The sequence below is a fragment of the Prosopis cineraria genome, unplaced genomic scaffold, assembly GCF_029017545.1.
Source record: "Prosopis cineraria cultivar Desert tree isolate PC_DT_omini unplaced genomic scaffold, ASM2901754v1 PC3, whole genome shotgun sequence".
Classification (NCBI taxonomy): Eukaryota; Viridiplantae; Streptophyta; class Magnoliopsida; order Fabales; family Fabaceae; genus Prosopis; species Prosopis cineraria.
The window spans coordinates 7,656,593-7,674,902 of record NW_026555334.1 but is presented as its reverse complement, the minus strand read 5'-3'; the positions used below and the strand labels follow the sequence as shown (position 1 = coordinate 7,674,902).

The window sequence follows — 18,310 nt, the reverse complement described above, 5'->3', positions numbered from 1 at the left end:
CTTTATTTTTAGTACCTTGTTTATAATTTTCATAGCTAAAAAATCCTTCTCAATTATAGTGGTTGTATACTAGAAGAGTTAATACAAGCTCATAATAATTTTCCAATCTCTATATATAAACTTTTGACATAATTTATGCATAGTAGTCAAATTCTAAAAATTAGGATTTTTGAGAATATTAAACTCGTTATAATTTATATTCCAATCAAATTTTTTCTTGATCATAGAAATATGAAGAAAAAAAATTTCCCAACAAGATTACATATGTCCCTAGTATTTAATGATTTAAGTGCATTCTTTAGATCTAAAGCCATGCTCAATTTAAAAAGCTATGTTAATCGTCACCAAATCTATTATTTAATTTATACACTTAATAATCTATGACAATGGCAAATGTATCAACATGATAATGATGTTCAATTGCACATTATAAAGTAAATCTTATGTTTAACATATATTTTTTCAAGGCAATTTTTTTTTTTCCACATATCAGTGTATGTTTAGTAAGTAGGCAAAGTTAAATTTTATTACTATTAAATATACACAAATATATTTTGGGGATCAATATATATATATAACTATTTTATTTCAAAAAATTTAAAAGTTGGGGGTTGTGACGCTCTTGGTCCTCTATCTTCACCCCTATGCATATTTGTCTTCTATAATTGAATTATTTGCAATCAATTATTATAAAGTTGAGTATTTGTATGCATATAATTCATTTTTATTATTTAAATTTTGTTAAAAAATGAGTTACAAATATAAAAACCCTAGTTGTAAATCATGAGAAATGACCAATGAGACTTAAATATATTAATTACAATATTCATTCATACATTTACAACTCATTTTCCACCAAAATATTTTGAGATATAAAAAATTAATCTTTTGGGACCCAAGTGTCCTTTCCCTCACTTTTTTTTTTCTTATAAAAATATCTAGAATCAAGAATTTGGATGCCCTGCATGGCAATTATAATACCAACAATTTTATGATATTGTTATATTTTTAATTTTTAATTATATAATAAATTTATCCTTTTTTTTTTATTAGTGCCACTTGAGCATCGCACACTAAACTCATTCATGAGATCCAACTTTAGTATCCTATCCATCAACTAATCTGAATTTAAAATATTATTGGACCCAAATAATAAGAGCTTTCCCAAGGTAATTTTTTCGTCTATAAAGTTTGAACTCGTAAAAAGACTTTCATTTATTTTCTATAATCTCCACCAATTTTTAATACATATGATACAACACTAAGTGATGGTCAGTTGTGGACTACAGTACCAATTATACATTTCTTCCAACGATCACAACATGATCAATGGCGAATTTGATTTTATCTAGACAGCATAATTCAAAAGGAAGAAAAACAAGCTACAGTGAAAATCAAATGCTATGACGTTCTTGCTGAGTACTATCACTTCCAAATGGTTTGAGCCATCTTCTATAGGTATGAAAGGATTGTGTAGATGCTTCACAGTACTAGAGTTGAGAAGATCATCTGGGACCAGACAGTTCATCTGGGGGGATATGTGAACCCGAGTCCACAATGAGCCAGTTAGGATGAGGGAGAAGAGTTTGATTATCTCTCCTGTACATCTCATCTTTCTGCCACTGATCCCACTTTTCAGCCAAACCATCACCTTCAAGCATCCTCACCACCTCAGACATCTTTGGCCGTTCCATAGCCGAGCTTTGCGTGCAGAGCAAGGCCACTTGGATTAGTTGCTCCACCTCTTCTTCGTTATATTTGCCCTCCAAATCAGCATCCACAAGTGTTTCCAATCTCTTGTCTTTCAAAAGCCCTTTCACCTGAATCCAAAGCAGTTTCAGGTTGCCAAATCATGGAAAGAGGAACAGGGTATGTGTTCAAATTCTATCTACTTAAGGTATCATCCATTGGTTCTTCAGCATTAACATTTAAACTAGCAATTTAACTCAACCAACATATAAGTTTGTACAAGACAATTATTGGCAAAGAACAGTGCTTTCTTCGATTATTAGGAAATCTTTGGAAATATTGATAACTTTTTGGTCATAAGAACCATTAAAGGAGACCAAATGACACTACAGTTAGCAAAAGATGTTTCGTCACATTAATTACCTCGTATAAATGTTAGCGACACAGTTATGAGAAAAAAAGATAACATACCCAATCAAGTAACATGACATCATCATCATTGGCGAGTCGTGCAAGATCGAAAGCCCTCTGTCCGGTTATTAGTTCAAGAAGCATCACGCCATAACCAAAAACATCAGTCTTCTCCGAAGACTTTCCGGTGGAGAGGTATTCTGGCGCAATGTGCCCAATTGTACCACGCACAGCAGTTGTAACATGAGTGTCTTTGTAATCCATTAGTTTTGCCAAGCCAAAGTCCCCAACAACTGCTTCATATTCTTCATCCAATAATATATTTGCAGCTTTAACATCACGGTGAATGATCTTTGGATCACAATGGTCATGCAAATAAGCAAGCCCCCTAGCAGCTCCAAGTGAAATCCTCTTCCGAACAGGCCATTCAAGTGGAGGCTTTGATTCCGGGCGGTCTAAGACATTAGAAGATAATAGAGTGTAAACCCAATACGCACAAACACATCTTCAATAAGAAACTACAGGTTCAAATATTAACAGTAAGATTTTTTTTTTTTTTTGGAGACGCCGTATTTGCATCTTAGTGCCAAATAACTTCTAAGAATTGCATAATTCATAATTCATATTTCATATTTCAAATTAACAAGACTATTACTTGAAAGGGAAATACAAGGTTTCCTTTTATGGGAAACAAATACGGGGTTCAATTATGCGTACAAGCAATGCTAATTAAAGTAATCTTCCTGGAAAAGTTAATCAAACAACCAAGCTCGAAGAATAGGGATACCTCGTAAACATGATGCCACACTACCATTAGCCATGAAAGGATACACAAGCAACCGTTCAGTTGGTGTCATGCAAAAACCACGCAGCCGGAGCAAATTACGATGGACAGCCAAGCTGATCATTTCTACTTCTGTTTGAAATTGCAGCTCTCCACCCTGAGTGCGCTCCTCTTTAAGTCTTTTCACAGCAACTAGTGACCCATCGGTCAACCGTCCTTTGTAAACCTTACCAAATCCACCTCTACCCAGAATGTTTTTGCTACTAAAGTTGTCTGTTGCGACTTGCAGCTCACGCAGGGGAAACTTTTTAAGCTGACCAAGGTGAACTTCAGGGTCCTCCTCAGCTGCCAATGAAAGTGCAAAATGTTGATAAATCAATTATGTCTGTCATATGATTCATCCATCGTTATGTATACCATCTTTTGCATTATTCAACTAACCAGGAACATCAAAGAAATAATCTTGTGGTCTCTTCTTCCGGCAATAAGCAAGTGCAATGGCAGGGGCTGCAAACATTAGGGCAGCGGCGGCAGCAACTCCTCCCGCAATAGCTCCAGTAGCACTATTGCCTAAACCAGTTTACAGATTATACAAGTTGACCAGGAAATCATCATTCAATTCAAAAATTTTAATCATGACTACATTATCATTAGAAAACAATCCAGCTGGTTTCCAAACATAGCCTTAGTATAATATGAATATGAAAACATATTGTTCAGTAACATGTGAAGTGCAGTTAAGCATTCTTGTACAAGAAAATTCAGAGAAAGTTATGTTTAGTTATAATTTAAGGTAGTTCTAATGTAAACCTCAAGCTCAATAGGTTTGTGCATGAGGTTTTTCTCTAACTAAAGCTTTAAAGTGGAATAGTTTTTTCAACAATTTAAATTACTATTGAAAGAAACATCAACAAACCTGAAGATGGCGGCGGTGTTGGCGAAATTGGTCTAGGTGTAATGTTTATTGGTTTCAAATGGGGATTATCATTAAAACTGGTAAGTGGAACAAAATGATTAGCAAAACTTTGACATGTTCCCCTCCCCCCCACAAATAATCACCAGAAATAAACAAAACCACTTGCACCAACCTGAGGGAAGTAAACGCTTGAAATGAACCATTGGTTGGGATATCTCCTTCTAGCTTGTTTTTTGAAAGATCACTAGATTCCATAACGACCATGAGCTTAGAATTCATTATATATATAACTTACATCTACATTTGCATAAGATCATTGAAACTTAGAAAAAACACCCACAGGACTTGCAGTGAATAAACAGTAGTCAAGGTCATGGGAATGACTCCAGCCAAGCTGTTATTGTTGAGACGCCTGTTTCAAATAGCAAAGAGGATTAGTTTGCAAATAATAGTAAGCTAAATTAGGGAAATATGAAAACAAAAAGGACAAACAATAATCATTTAATAAAGAAATAGAATGCAACACTCCAATGCAAATGCCAAAACTTATTTTGAAGAACTGTTTATGAAAATACTCTTTCTAACAAAAACCCACTGTTGAAGTTAAAGTTATTACCATAAATATCTCAAAAAAAATTGACATTAATCAAAGCCGTTTTGTGTCACATTAACTTGTCTTTTTTGTTTGTATAATAGAAACTCATGGAATTAAGGGAGGGAATGAAAGTAGGTAGAAGATGATTAATCCATTCATTGGATGCTTCCACTTCATCATTTCCAGAGAGAGAGAGGGAGAGACCAAAAAGATTCATTAGTCTCTTAATATCCACACGAGGTATCCAGAGCATTGCCTACTTGTTTGCCATTGAGGATAACAAATAATAGACCTTGGAATCCAAGCAATAATTTATCTTAAAACTAATATACAATATACATTGCAAGTAAGAAATTATTAATAATTTGATTCCAGCTTACTGTTATTCAGTTTTCCTGAGAATACATTAGACAGCAAAACAATGACCCGCACCCAACCCATTTTAAAATTCACTTTGATATGACAAATTTGCATGGAAAAAGACCAGGAAGACAACAGGTGCTTTATTCAACTGTAACATATTGCTCACCCTCAACCATGCATGCTTAAAGCCCTAACTATTTGACTGATGACAGTCTGATGCTAAAATGAACACTCAAACGCAGTGCAGTATGAATGCCTAACAGAAAACCAAGACAATTTAATCGAGAAAGAAAATTGAAACAGATTTAAATATAATCTGCAGATTTAAGAGTATATCATACAGGAAACGTAGTTTTTGAAGCTTGCCCAGTGATTCTGGGATGCCACCAGATATGCGATTGGCATACAGATCCAAGCTCACCAAATTTGTCAAATTTCCAAACTCAGGTGGGATTTTTCCAGTTATATTATTACTATAAAGCTCCCTGGCATAGAAAAGAACAAGAATTCAGATTCGAGCAAAACGAAGAAAATTCCAACAAATAGTTAGATGGTGACAGATATGAGCTCAAAATTGGCATGGAGCAGCTGATATCTTATGGTTGAGAAGGTGAAAATTGAAGCAGGCACACAATCATTGATGAGTCAAGTATGATATACAATACATACAATACATAACCATTGCTGTCAAGCACAAGCTTGGTAGACAGCAAAAGCTGCTAACTTCTAACTGCTCCACAAGATAATTCAGTCTCTTAAACAACTAGAGGAGGAGCAAGATGCCTTAGAATATCAACATCATGAATTAGAAAGTTGATCTGATTATAGTAACAACCAGTGATTGATCACAAGATTTGGGAATAATAAACAGCATAGTTCATGATAATAACTAGAGTAGATAAGTTTTTTTGTTCTAGATTTTCATAGGACCATTCAGAGGCTGAGATAATCTTTAAATGGTTCAATGAAATCACTCACATTTTTTGTATCTATTTCATCTTCAGACATAAGGTTTAAAATTTAACTATTGAAGATCAAGAGTCGTAAGGTAGGCTCTAAGATCGATAATATTCAATTTAGATGTTATGTCCTTCTCTATACAAAGTGAGGTGTGGTATATTATACAACAATATGGATTAACTGTTGAGTCTCAATTTTATATGCATTTTTCATAACATTGAATAAGGACTTGTATATTTTTATTTTTCCTTCCATTCTATCATCGTTTCCTGGTTAAATTTGCCTATATGAAAAAATTATAGATTTGACATGCTTTTATGTGGACAAACCTTGGTTGGACTGAATTTATTTATTTGTAGAAGAGTTAAAGAAGCAAAAAGGGCCCACGTTCTGATGCTTGGAGGCCTCATAATCAGTAGCCCAGAGGAGATTAGAGTCTACTACCAGCAGCAAAGTACGCTCCTTGTATGTCACCAAAAAAGAAAGCCCCATATCAAAGGCTTGACGTAAATAAGAAATTAGTCTAGAGCATGGACAAATAAGGAAATTTGGAACCTGTTGGAATTTCTACTGTAGGAAACCACAGGAGGACTGGAGGAGAACAAGGGATAGACAGCTAGACAAGTACCAAAGAATAGTCAGAAGGAATGACGAGTTCCAATACGAAGTAGAGCAGTATAGAATGTTATTCAGATATTAAAATATCACACGAATAAGGACTTTTTCCCCCAAAATAATTATATCCTATTCATAGCTTGTTGACCAAATAGAATGAAAAAGGACGACAGATAGATGGACGAAGTAGAGCACCTGAACTTCGCTAGATGGGGGCACAAGGCAGAGGGGAAAGATAGAAAATACTTTGCCAGTATGGATAATATTTAAGATAAAGTCTGAGAATTTAAGACTTTGAGAAATGAATTGCACTCAAGTTTGAAGCTCAGAGGCATCATAATAAGAAACGAGTGAAATGGAAGCCTACTCTAGAAAGCCAGCCACTACACTGCTGGTAAAATCATCAAGTAAAAAATCACAAAGACAGAAGAGATACTGGCGCAAGAAATAATGTCAAATCATAATATGCCCAGAAAAATATGGAAATGTTTGCAACAAAATCATATCCGATAAACAACTTACAAGTACTGCAAATTTGGGAGTTGACCAAGCTGTGCAACTAGTGAGCCTGAAAGGTCGGCATTTCCAAGATCACTGGCCAAAGATAAATCGAAGTTTTAGCATATGCAGAATAGGTCATAAATGATAGGTAAAAATCCGGTAAATAACTTACACGCGGGTCACGCTATTTTCACTATTGCATGTAACATGAAACCATGTGCAAGGATTGACAAGGGTAGCATCCCAGCTTTGAAGAACATTGTTAGGATCAGCCACGTTGGTCCTAAATGCATTCAGGGCTTCACCTGTCTTAGAAAAAAGCAATATTCAGATGCAGAAATCCTTAAAATTAAACCATGCATTGAGTTATCCAAGCAACATCTCAGCAGCTCACAATACGAAAAGCAAATCATAGAAAAGTATTCAACGAAATTTAATTAAAAAAGGTGTCAAGTTTATGCTGCACTGGAAAGTGGGAAATACAAAAGAAGAAGAAGAAGAAGCAAATGGGATACTTTCTTAATTCATCCTTAGATACAGTTCAAAAACACGGCCGAACAGTACGAGATTTATGTAAACAGAAAGAAAAATATGATTTATGTCTAAAGATCAAAAACATTTTGACAGCCCATTCCAAGATGAACAGATCTCCCCAAACTCACACCCGTCAATTCTCCATGAAGTATAAGAACACAATTACACAACAGTTTCTCTGAACTCTGAGCATAGAATAAAATTTTGCCTCTTAATAGACGATCAACCCAAACCAGAACCTTTCAGTTCTTTTTAACATAAGAACGAATTTTATGAAAACCCTTCAGCTCTCTCTGTTCATACTCGAACAAAGGCGTTACATTCAGTGAAGCTTAAGTTAGAATATCAAAATAGCCGCTCCATCAGGAAATCCTATTAACCTATCTAGATGTGTATGCCAATCAACTCAAATAACAAGTAATATAGCTGACAGAGCAAGAAGAGCAGCAAAACAGTGCATTTTCTCATCTCAACGTATTAAAAGCATCCGTAACATGAAACATTAAAGAAACCAAAGAGCACGGACAAAAATTTACTACCCACCTTCGGCATTACCAGAAACACTTAGCACCCAATCAAACACTAAAATTGAACAAAGGAGTAAAACACCCATGAAAGATGGAATAACTCCCTCCATGTGTCTCATCCTCCTCAACTACTACCCAATGAACTTCACAACGAGGCATAAACTCACGCGCACGTGGACCTCATTGACCAAAAGGACTCTTGAGGATTTTCCACAAACACCTTCTGGGTAGCTTCCACCTTTCTCCTCCCTCAATTTTCACCCTGGAATCTGGAGCTGTAATCTCATATGGGTGTCGATGAAATTAGTTGAAAATGCTGGCAAACGTGGACGAGATAGGTGAGGAGCTTCAAATTTTGCAAGGCCTTGTAAAGTGGACCATGGAAGGGAGTATAGCCGAGTCAATGCATGCTACATCGTCTGACTGAGAAACTTTCTTCATTTCTTTTTCTCCCTTCCTTTTTCCCTTTTTTGTTGTTGTTTTTTTTTTCTTTTATTATTCATCCAAGTTCATTTCGTTTTTATATGATTTATGAATTATAAACTGTGATGAGAAAATGAAATTCAGAGGAAACTGAATGTGTGTGTGACAGTGCGGGGATGTGAGAGAGAGAGAGAGAGAGAGAGAGAGAGAGGTTTCCGCGTAGCACAAAGTGTAAAAGAAGCATGCTTACCGGTCTGTGAATGTCCCCACCACAGCCTCCATCCGGAATACGGGCGAAGCCGATCCTCAAGCATCTGAGCCTTAAAATTCGATTTTTTATTTTAAATTTTATTTTTTAAGTCCGATCTTTATATGAAGGACTCAGAGTCGGGCTCATTAACCTTTTTTTAAAAAATAAAAATAATAAAAATAAAATTAGACATTATAAATTAATTAAAATATTCTAAGATTAAAAAAAATAAAATTTTCATAATTTTTTAAAAATTAAACAACACATATTTAGAAGTCTAGTAATAAAATTTAAATCTTGGTTAAAAAATGATTCATTTTTTATAAATACACAAACATAATAATTATAAAAAAATAAAAAATATCAGGAATTTTATACTATATGTTGATATTTATTAAATTATATTAAATTAATTTTAGAATAAATTAAAATTAATAATAATATAATGTATGTAGGATCAGGTGAGCAGGTCATTAACTTCAAACACATGTTCCACCAAAGAAAATAATAATAATAATAATATAACAGGGCTTGAAGGGCTACCCGAGCCCGAGCCCTTTTTTACAGGGCTTATCAGGGTCAAGCCCTCAAGCCCGATTACTTTAAAAAAAATTATTTTCAAAGCCCGAACTCTTATTTAAACAGGGCCTCTAAGCCCAGCCCTCCAGGCCCGGCCCTTATTCTCGGCTCTACTCCATCCGAAGAAGCTCCGTGGCATCGGAAGCGATCACTTCACTCTTCTCAATTGTCCTTTTTAATTTTTTTTCTATATTTTTTTATGTTTTTGGTTCACTTGATCACTTCACTCCTTCTCCCAAAAAAGAAAATCTCTTATTATATTAAAATTAACAAGGTAAAAAATGCTTTTTAGTAATAATAAGCTATATTTTTATTGAAATAAAATCAACATTGTCCTCCAGGAAATTCTAATCATTTTTAATTAATCATAGTTAAACTCTTAAAATCAACGAATATTTTATATTTGAGCATTTCCCACATGTGAGAATAATTTATCCTTCTTTCTACCATGAGAATATTTTACCCTATAATCTATATAATTTTATACATTACACCAAAATATAAAAATTCCAAGAACTTGCACTATTCAAAAGTTATTAACACTTTATACTATGTTTCATATCACCAAAAAAAAAAAACATGGACTCACATTAGTTTAATATGATTAGAAAATAATATGGATATGAAATACAATTTGAATAATAGCAAACAATACTAAAATAAGGTATAATCTGTCTCCTTTTTTTCCTCTCATTTTCTCTTCACTTTCCCAATCTTTTACTCTTCATTAATTTTATAATTAAAAAATCATTCAATAAAACAATATGAAAAGTGAAGATGGGGGAGGTGAAAAGAAATGGAGAGAAAAAAAGGAAGACACCCTCTGTCCTATAGACTGTAGAGTGAAGGCTAACAAAAAGAGGTACCAAAATGCAATCCTTCCTCCTACCAAAAGGGTTCTTGCCAGAACTTGAAAAACTCAGCAAGAATTTCCTATGATCTCAAGATGATGAAATGTGCAAACTTCACCTAATTGCTTGGGACCAAGTCACCAAAAAGAAATGTGATGGTGGACTTGATATTAAGTCCTTGCATAAACAAAATCAAGCCTTCATGTTGAAGCTCTGTTAGGGTTTAGTCAATAAACCGAAGGCACTGTGGGTCAATTTTTTAAGATCTAAATACAAATGTGGTGGCCAAATCATGCCCCATGTAGCTAGAAAACAAAACTATTTAACTTAAAGATTGATAAATGACATTTGATCTATGGAGTCCCTTGGCTAAACCTCTAATTCATTATGTGGTAAGAAATACATATTAGATTCACACAACAGAGTGCGTATCTGGCTATGTCACCTCAAGTGGTGCTTGGAATTCATTTTGCTCGAAAAATTTCCTTCCCTATGGGTTATCTCTACAATCTTGCAAATCAAACCTCCTTTCACTTTGAGAGATAACGAAATATGGTGGCGCCCTGCCACAGACGGAAAATTGTAAGTCAAAATTGTTGGCACCAGCAAGTAAAATTATAGTCTGAGTTGTGCCGAAGAGCACTATCTTTAAGAGCTATTTCACGACAGTGAAATAGCGGCAGCTTTTTGAGATTAAACAAACTTTTCCTGCAAAAAAAATAGGGACATAGAATAACAAAATTTTCTAGAATAACTCAGGCAATATTAGCATGTTGAAACAATGAGAGAGGACGAGAGAAAGCCCATCTTTGAGGCCTTCCAAAAGCATGTCACCAACATTGCCTTTATAGGCAGATATCTCAAAAATTAGGTAATAAAAACACATTAAACACAATTAAAAAATGGTTTCATGTAATAATAGGGTTTAAGATTATTTTAAATAGTATTTAATATTGTTAATTTATAATAATTTCTTTTAAAATACTCGTAAATATATATAATATCCGACAAAAAATGCCTATGACTTCACCACATGCATAGCCAACATGAACCAAATCTACTATTGGCACAAACTTTGGAGGTGGCATGTCTTAGAAAAAGTCAAATTTTTTATGTGGCAAATGGCCTGTGAGAAAATAGTCACGAATTCACTCAGAGTTAGGAGAGATCTCAACAATAATCTCCTTTGTCCCTTTAGATGTGGATGTGAGGAGAATGTTCTTCATATTGTGCGTGATTGTGATAGAGCGAAAACACTATGGAAGGAAATCTTAAATACTAACGACCTTAACCATTTCTTTTCTAGTGACTTACAAGGCTGGGTAAAATGGAATATCAAGCAATAACCCAGGACGTGAAAAGTTCTGCAAGAGGCCATGGACTCGCATTTTTAGCATGATTTGTTAGGAGCTATCGACTTCTTGTTGCAAATTTATCTTTGAAAGCCTCAATCCAAGTCCCAACGAAATACTACATAAGTGCTTTCACTTGCTGATGGAGCAGGAGTCTCAAGATGAGCTCCTCCACAAAGTCTTTCGCAAGTTCCGTAAACACGAAGAGGTATGGACTCCACCCCCTAATTCTTATTTTCGTGTTGATGTGGATGCCTCTGTTCGAAGCTACCAAAATGCTACTTCTGGAGGAGTAATTAGAAACCATAAAGGAGAATGGACAATGGGCTTCCGTAAGAACTTAAGCCAATGCCCAGTAACTGATGATGAGATTATAGCAATTAAGACTGGTCTTGAAGTATGTTAAAGCTGAACTTTCTTGGGCTGAAGCTTTATTCAAATTCTATAAATGCTCTCAGCACACTCCAGTGTGACAAGGCTCTAGATCATCACCTTTGCAATGATCTAACTTATATCAAGGATATTTTGTTTCTCACTAAAGGAGTGGAACTCAACCAATACACACAAACTTGGCTATAGTGGACATTCACAGATCAGTTGGGTGCCTGGCGTTCCAATTGGCTATTTTAGCATGTTTTCAGAGGACGAACGTTATGCTTTTGGCTTTGATCTGTTTGTTCTCTTTGCTTTTTTTTTTTCCTCTTCTTTCAAGCTTTTGCTTGCCTTTGTATAAAAAGAAAAAAGAAAAAGACATGAAAAAACTACTCCCTGTTTGATGACAAAACAATGCATGATAAGGAGAGCTTTTTAATTGTCTAATTTGTTATTTTTAACCTTAATAAATATGTACTATAAATGTTAATGCATATGCTCTATTTTTTCATTGGAAATTGACAAGAAAAGGTTTTTTTATATAAAATAATTAATACTATAGCCAATAAGCCTCGAATAAGCAAGAAAATATTTAAAACTAGATTTAATAAAATTATACTTTTTTTTAATGTTCTGGCCCACCTATTTCAAGACAAGCTAAATTGGATTTGAACTTAGCACGAATACCTGAATACAAAAAAATTATTTTAAAAAATATATTAAATATGAATTCTTTTTAACTTTTAAATTATTTTATACAAAGATACCATATCTTTAAGTACATTTTTATAAATATTTTTTAATAAAAAATTTAAAATATTTATATTGTCATATTTTTATTATTTTTAATTCATAAATATCTCAATATAACATTTAAAATGTATTTTAATATTGATTGTTAAATTTTAAGACTCACATATTTCAAAAAAAATTGAGTCTTTTATATCGTTTAAATATCCAAAATATATATTTTATATATTTTTATAAAATAAAAAAAATAAATTTTAAAAGTAAAAATGTAAATTAAAATTAATTTAAAAAAAAGAATAATTTGAGTATTGGTCCAAATAAGCTCGAAGCTCGATGAGATTCGAACCAAGTCTAGGTATTTGGGCTTTTATTTAAGTTTGACTTATTTGGACTAGCTTGATTAAGCCTAACCCGTATTAATCTAGCCCTAATATACTAGGTCTGTCGAATTACTGGCTTAAATTAATACTACACAAACTTTTTTAAAATAATTTTATATTTAGGATAATAAAAAATTTTTAGAATAGATAATTTATATAAACAATTGGACGGTGTGATTTTATTTTATTTTTTTACAATCGAAATTTAAAATCATTTTAGAAGGATTGAATCCAAGCCCCTTAACCTCTTTATAAGTGAGTCGAGAATTTTCCGCCAAATTATATATTGACCATTTAGTCTACCATGCACGGAAGAACAGAAGAAGTTATGCAAAATAAATAGTACCTCTCGTAATAATTTTTTTTATTTTTTAAAAAATTGTAAAATACTTATTGACTTTATTAAATTATATTGTTAAGGGCTTATGACAATATTTCTGTTATTTTTTAAACAACAACATTTGTGCTAAATTGAAAAGAAGGCCATCTATCACTTTCTTACCTTCCAATGTTTATATACTAATAAGACAATATTTAACAACGAAAAAAAACAATTTTTATGTAAATTCATCCTATAAATTTAATTTTTTTAAAAAATAATAGTTTATGAAATATTATCTCCAACATTATATTTAACATATAAAATTAAAAATATATCAAATTAATTAAATTTAATCATAATTTGACCCTTGTCTGACTATTGATTATTAAATTACTATTTCATTTAGTTCAATAATCGGTTGGATTTTTAAATCATCGGATATTTGGAGGCATGGAGCCAGTACTGAAAAAAACTCAACACATCAACATAAAATTTACCCCCTTTTTTTTAAATAAAATCTTGCTTTCCATGAAAATTAGGGGCCAAAATTTTTACACATAGCATGGGTCCATTGATTTTTGGTCAAAAAAACAAAATATATGTATTGGTCTTTCGACGTGGGGTTTCTCTTTTTCTTCCGTGTTTGACACGTCATCCATTTTAGACTCAGGGGCAATGGCCATCTTTTTAAAATACTAATTATAATAATAATATAGCTTTTTAATTGTATTTCTTTTCCGACCAAAGGAAAATAAAAGACAAGACCTAACACGACAGGGATTGTTCTTTTCTAAAAGTACTATATTTTTTTTTATAAGGTCATGCTTTAAAACTTAAACCAGATTTTGTTTGCCTTTTTTTTTTAAATGAACTTTGAGGATTTGTTTATAAATTATAATAACTAAATATGCTTATTGGAAGGTTAAAATTATTAAGGTAATTAGTTGGTTATTAGAATTAATTATCTAAAGTTGTTAGTAATCATAAACCCTATATAAATGGTATCTTATTGTATCTCATCGTCTTATCCCATGGGTTTGGGATTCATAGTTTCATCCGATAGTTTGGGATTAGTTTATAATCTTTCAAGTGAATGATTTCTTTGTAATGTTATATCATGTTGGTCAATGAAAGATGTTCAATTTTCTTCTTAATTCAAGTGATAACAGTACTTAAGAAAAAAAAATATTTTTAATGTTATTTGAATTTGACTAATATTTACTGCTGGCTTGTCCAAATTCAAATGTGTTAAATTTTAATTATTTGAAATATTAACTTGCAAATGAATATCATAATTATTGTTATAGAATATGATTTTTTTTTCACCGTATCATTCAAAACCTCGAAAACCGTTGATAGAGTGGCAAAACAAGCTTTCATGCAGGATTCCAACAACATGAAAAGTTTTTCATTGATTATTTTTCTCTTATAAAAAATGAGTTATCAGAATTTTAAAAAAAAATTAAAAGAGAAGAATGTCCCTTGTTAACAAGTCATCATCATCTTATTCAACAATGGAAATCACATTCCCAATCATCTTCAATAAAATCTTGAGTCATTGTTAGAGTCAGTAATTCAAATCAAGTTTAATAAACAAGCTTGAACTTGCTTGAAAAAATTTCAAGTCGGGCTTAGAAAAAATATATTTTTTAATGTTTGGGCTTATTTGTGCCCGGCCTGAATACCCAGATAAAAAATTATTTTAAAAAAATATAATAAATATTAATTAATTATTTAAATTTTATTTCATTTTATATTAAAATGTCATATATTTAAATCCTATACATCATTTAAGTATCAAAAAATTATATTTATAAAATAAATAATTAATTTTAAAGTAAAAGAATTAATTAAAAATAATGTTTAGAATAAAATTTAAGTATTCAGACCGTCCGAAGCTTGAAGAAATTAGGGCTGGGCTTTACTATTTGAGTTTTTCAAGGAGTCAGGGCCTGTTCAGGTCAAGCTCATTCAAGCTGAGCCCAAATAGGCCCGACCCGCCTAAATTCCTGACTTTAGTTTTTATTATAATTTATTTTAAAAATATTATTTTTTAGATTAAGCGTTGTTGAAAATGATTCTTAAAGAACAAGATCTCAAGTTAAATCTTTAAAAATATGTTGTTTTAGAAAGAATTTCTCTTCTCATCTAATAAATTCTTCTGCCCAAAATGATCTGCTTAGGAAAGATCTTACTTCTCCTCTCAATGGTTTTAAAAAAGTTTCAATTTTTGTAACTAAACCTAGATGACTTTTAACTATCTTTGTTAATACTTTTCTTTTAGTGAATTTATCCTCGTCTATTTTTATTTACTTATTTATATATTGATTTTTTTTTAAAAAAAAAGGTGGTAAAGTAAGTTGATAAAATGAGTTAAAAGTTCAAAGTAATTGATAAGATGGTAAACCCATTGATTATACACATATTTAAGATTTTGTTGATATTTTGAGTGACAATTTAAGTTTTGATTGTTCTAACCGTGTTGATGGCCTGTGTTTTATGCTTGGCCTTTTATCTTTTCCACTGTGTTGTTATTTTTATTTATTTATTTTTGCTATCGCGTCGGTATTCTACCAATGCATTATGTGAATGAGACAATGTTGGGCCCAATGAGTATTTGGACCGATCATAATGGGATGGATCATGTGAATGAGCCCACAACCTTTTTTTTTGTCTTTATTACGTCATTTTCTTTTATACGTTTATGTTGTCGTCTTCGCTTTCAAATGTCTTTTGGACTAGTAAAGGTTAGTCCACTTCATAAAGAATTTGCTTATGATCCACAAGATTGTAAAATTAAACTTCATTGTCAATATGAGCATTTTATTTGTGAGTAGTTTGTAAATACTCTTTGAATCAAATTGCATGTCTTAATTTTAGTGAACCACCAAGATCTAACTCAATTTTTTTTTTCTACCAAGAAAAAAGTACTTTTGAGGTTTACTAGAAAAAAAATATTTTTAAGCTATATTATTCATATGATTAGGGTGGAGACAAGGAAATCATAGCCCTGTAACTCTTTAATTTTTTTTAATAAAATGTAGGATTATATATTTCTGACTTTTTAGTTAACACATTATACAACTCATTCGTTTCAATTCTATACGAAATTTTTTCTGCATGTATAGGAAGTATAGTGTAATTGTTTCAATATAAAAGGAAACGAATCTTGGGCCACTACACACGACTTTGCAAATCTAAGTAGTGGGGATGTGCTTTGATACTTATATTTAAAACTGTTTTAAAATAAAATAAAAAAATCTCTTAGAGTCTGTTTAAAATTTAAACTGTAATTTTTTTTTGCAATTTAAAGTTTCAATTTAAATTCTTTGGAAAAATATAATATCTTTGAATATAAAAAATTTTAAATTTTTAACTTTGATTTTGTTACCATTGTATCTACAATTAGGGCTAGTAATTCAAGTGAATCAGGTCTATTCAATGCAGGTTCAATTTAGATTTGCTGGTACTTACAAAAACCCTTAAACAGCTAAGCTCAACCATAAAAAAAATAATAATAATAATAATAATAATAATAATAATAATAATCAATTTTTTAAGCATATTTCAGTTTTTACTTTAAAATTAAATATTTTTATTTTATCAAAAAATATATAATGTGTATTTTTTGGATACTTAAAAAATGTAGAAGAATAAATTCTTTTAAAAATATTTGTGGGTATTAAAAATTTAAAATTCAAGATTAAAATTCATTTTAAATATTATTTTAAAACATTTTATAGGTTTAAAATAATAAAAATATAATAATTTTATTTTTTATATTTTTTAAAAAATATCTATGATAATACACTCAAGATTATATATGGTCTATTAAAATAAAATGAACTAAAATTTAAAAAACTTATTAGTATTTTTTGAAAAATATTCTGGCGGGAATAGCCCGTTGAGTTTTGCTAAATTTACTGGTTCTATGAATAAAAGATACGAATGTGACCGGTGACCCCACAGGCCACAGCACCCTGTTGGGATATTTTTGGGAATTGGATAAGAACGTTACACAGTAAAAGGAAACCAATTCCTTTTAATATAAAGATAAATATAAACAACATTTTCAATGAATGTTCACTTTGCACATGAAATAGCTGCCCAAAAGCTCCATTGATCATGTCATAACTATAAATATTTATGCAATATTTGATTGGTAGGAAATATTTTTTTCGAAAAAAGGATAAGAAATATATGCATCTCATTTTTTCTACATATGTTATATATTTTTTTCTAGAAAATATTTTGGGAGAATTGCATATAAGTTTAATATAAGAAAATTAATTACTCAAAAGTTCCTATCAGTGTGAATACTAAAGTTTGACATGTATATATTAAAATTTGACCAGTAAATAGGTTAAAAAAATAATTAATTTTCTTATTTGGACCTGAGCATAATTTTATTAATATTTTTCTGTTTTAAACATGCACTTAATGTCATGTATTACAATTAATTTGATACACTTTCTATCTTCATAAATTATATTTGTAGATATTTATCCTCCTTTTGTCAACCTAATATTTTTTGTTTAGATTTAAAAATAATCACTAACAAATGTTGACCAAATTATTAAGAATTTAATTAAGAAATTGCATTATAAGTCATAAGCAGTACAAACATCTTAAATTGCACACATTGATGCACTTTTTCTTTGATCTTTTGTTTTTATAAATAATAAATATTTTTATTGCGTAAAAACCATTTTTTTTCTTGGTGCTAAAAGCATCATTGTCTCCTTCAATCAGTATCATAGCGATTGATGGCCGAATCAAATGCAATACTTCCATGTAACTTCTATCCGAAACAAAATGGGATTAGTCCAAACTAGCGATCATGAAGTCTCATGAAGAACTTGAGATTAGTCCAAACTTCAACAGATGAGAAAAGTTAGCCAACAAAATAATTCTCCTCTTAATTTATAAGACATTTTTTTCAGAAGATTATGTGTGTGTGTGTTATTAATGAAATTCATTAAATACAGTTTCCAACTTAATTTTTTTATAAACTTTTAAAAATACTCTTTGTTAATAAAAAAAAGAGGGAAGAAAATTTATTTAAGGAGTTAAATAATGATTGATAATATTGGAATAATAATCATTACTGAAACCTTAATTTTTTAAATATCTTAT

General features: G+C 31.3%; 1 protein-coding gene across 1 annotated transcript; it reads right to left on the bottom strand.

The window, feature by feature from the left end:
- Positions 1-1,190: 1,190 nt before the first annotated feature.
- Positions 1,191-8,395, bottom strand: LOC129306333 (BRASSINOSTEROID INSENSITIVE 1-associated receptor kinase 1-like). The gene is made up of 11 exons (XM_054946871.1): positions 7,912-8,395; positions 7,007-7,139; positions 6,856-6,927; positions 5,100-5,243; positions 4,141-4,212; positions 3,973-4,044; positions 3,801-3,877; positions 3,326-3,454; positions 2,888-3,229; positions 2,161-2,555; positions 1,191-1,820 (listed from the first exon to the last, which is right to left on the bottom strand). The coding sequence occupies exons 1-11, from the start codon at positions 8,012-8,014 to the stop codon at positions 1,506-1,508; spliced, it is 1,854 nt and encodes a 617-aa protein (XP_054802846.1). The 5' UTR covers positions 8,015-8,395; the 3' UTR covers positions 1,191-1,505.
- Between the last annotated feature and the right edge of the window lie 9,915 nt (positions 8,396-18,310).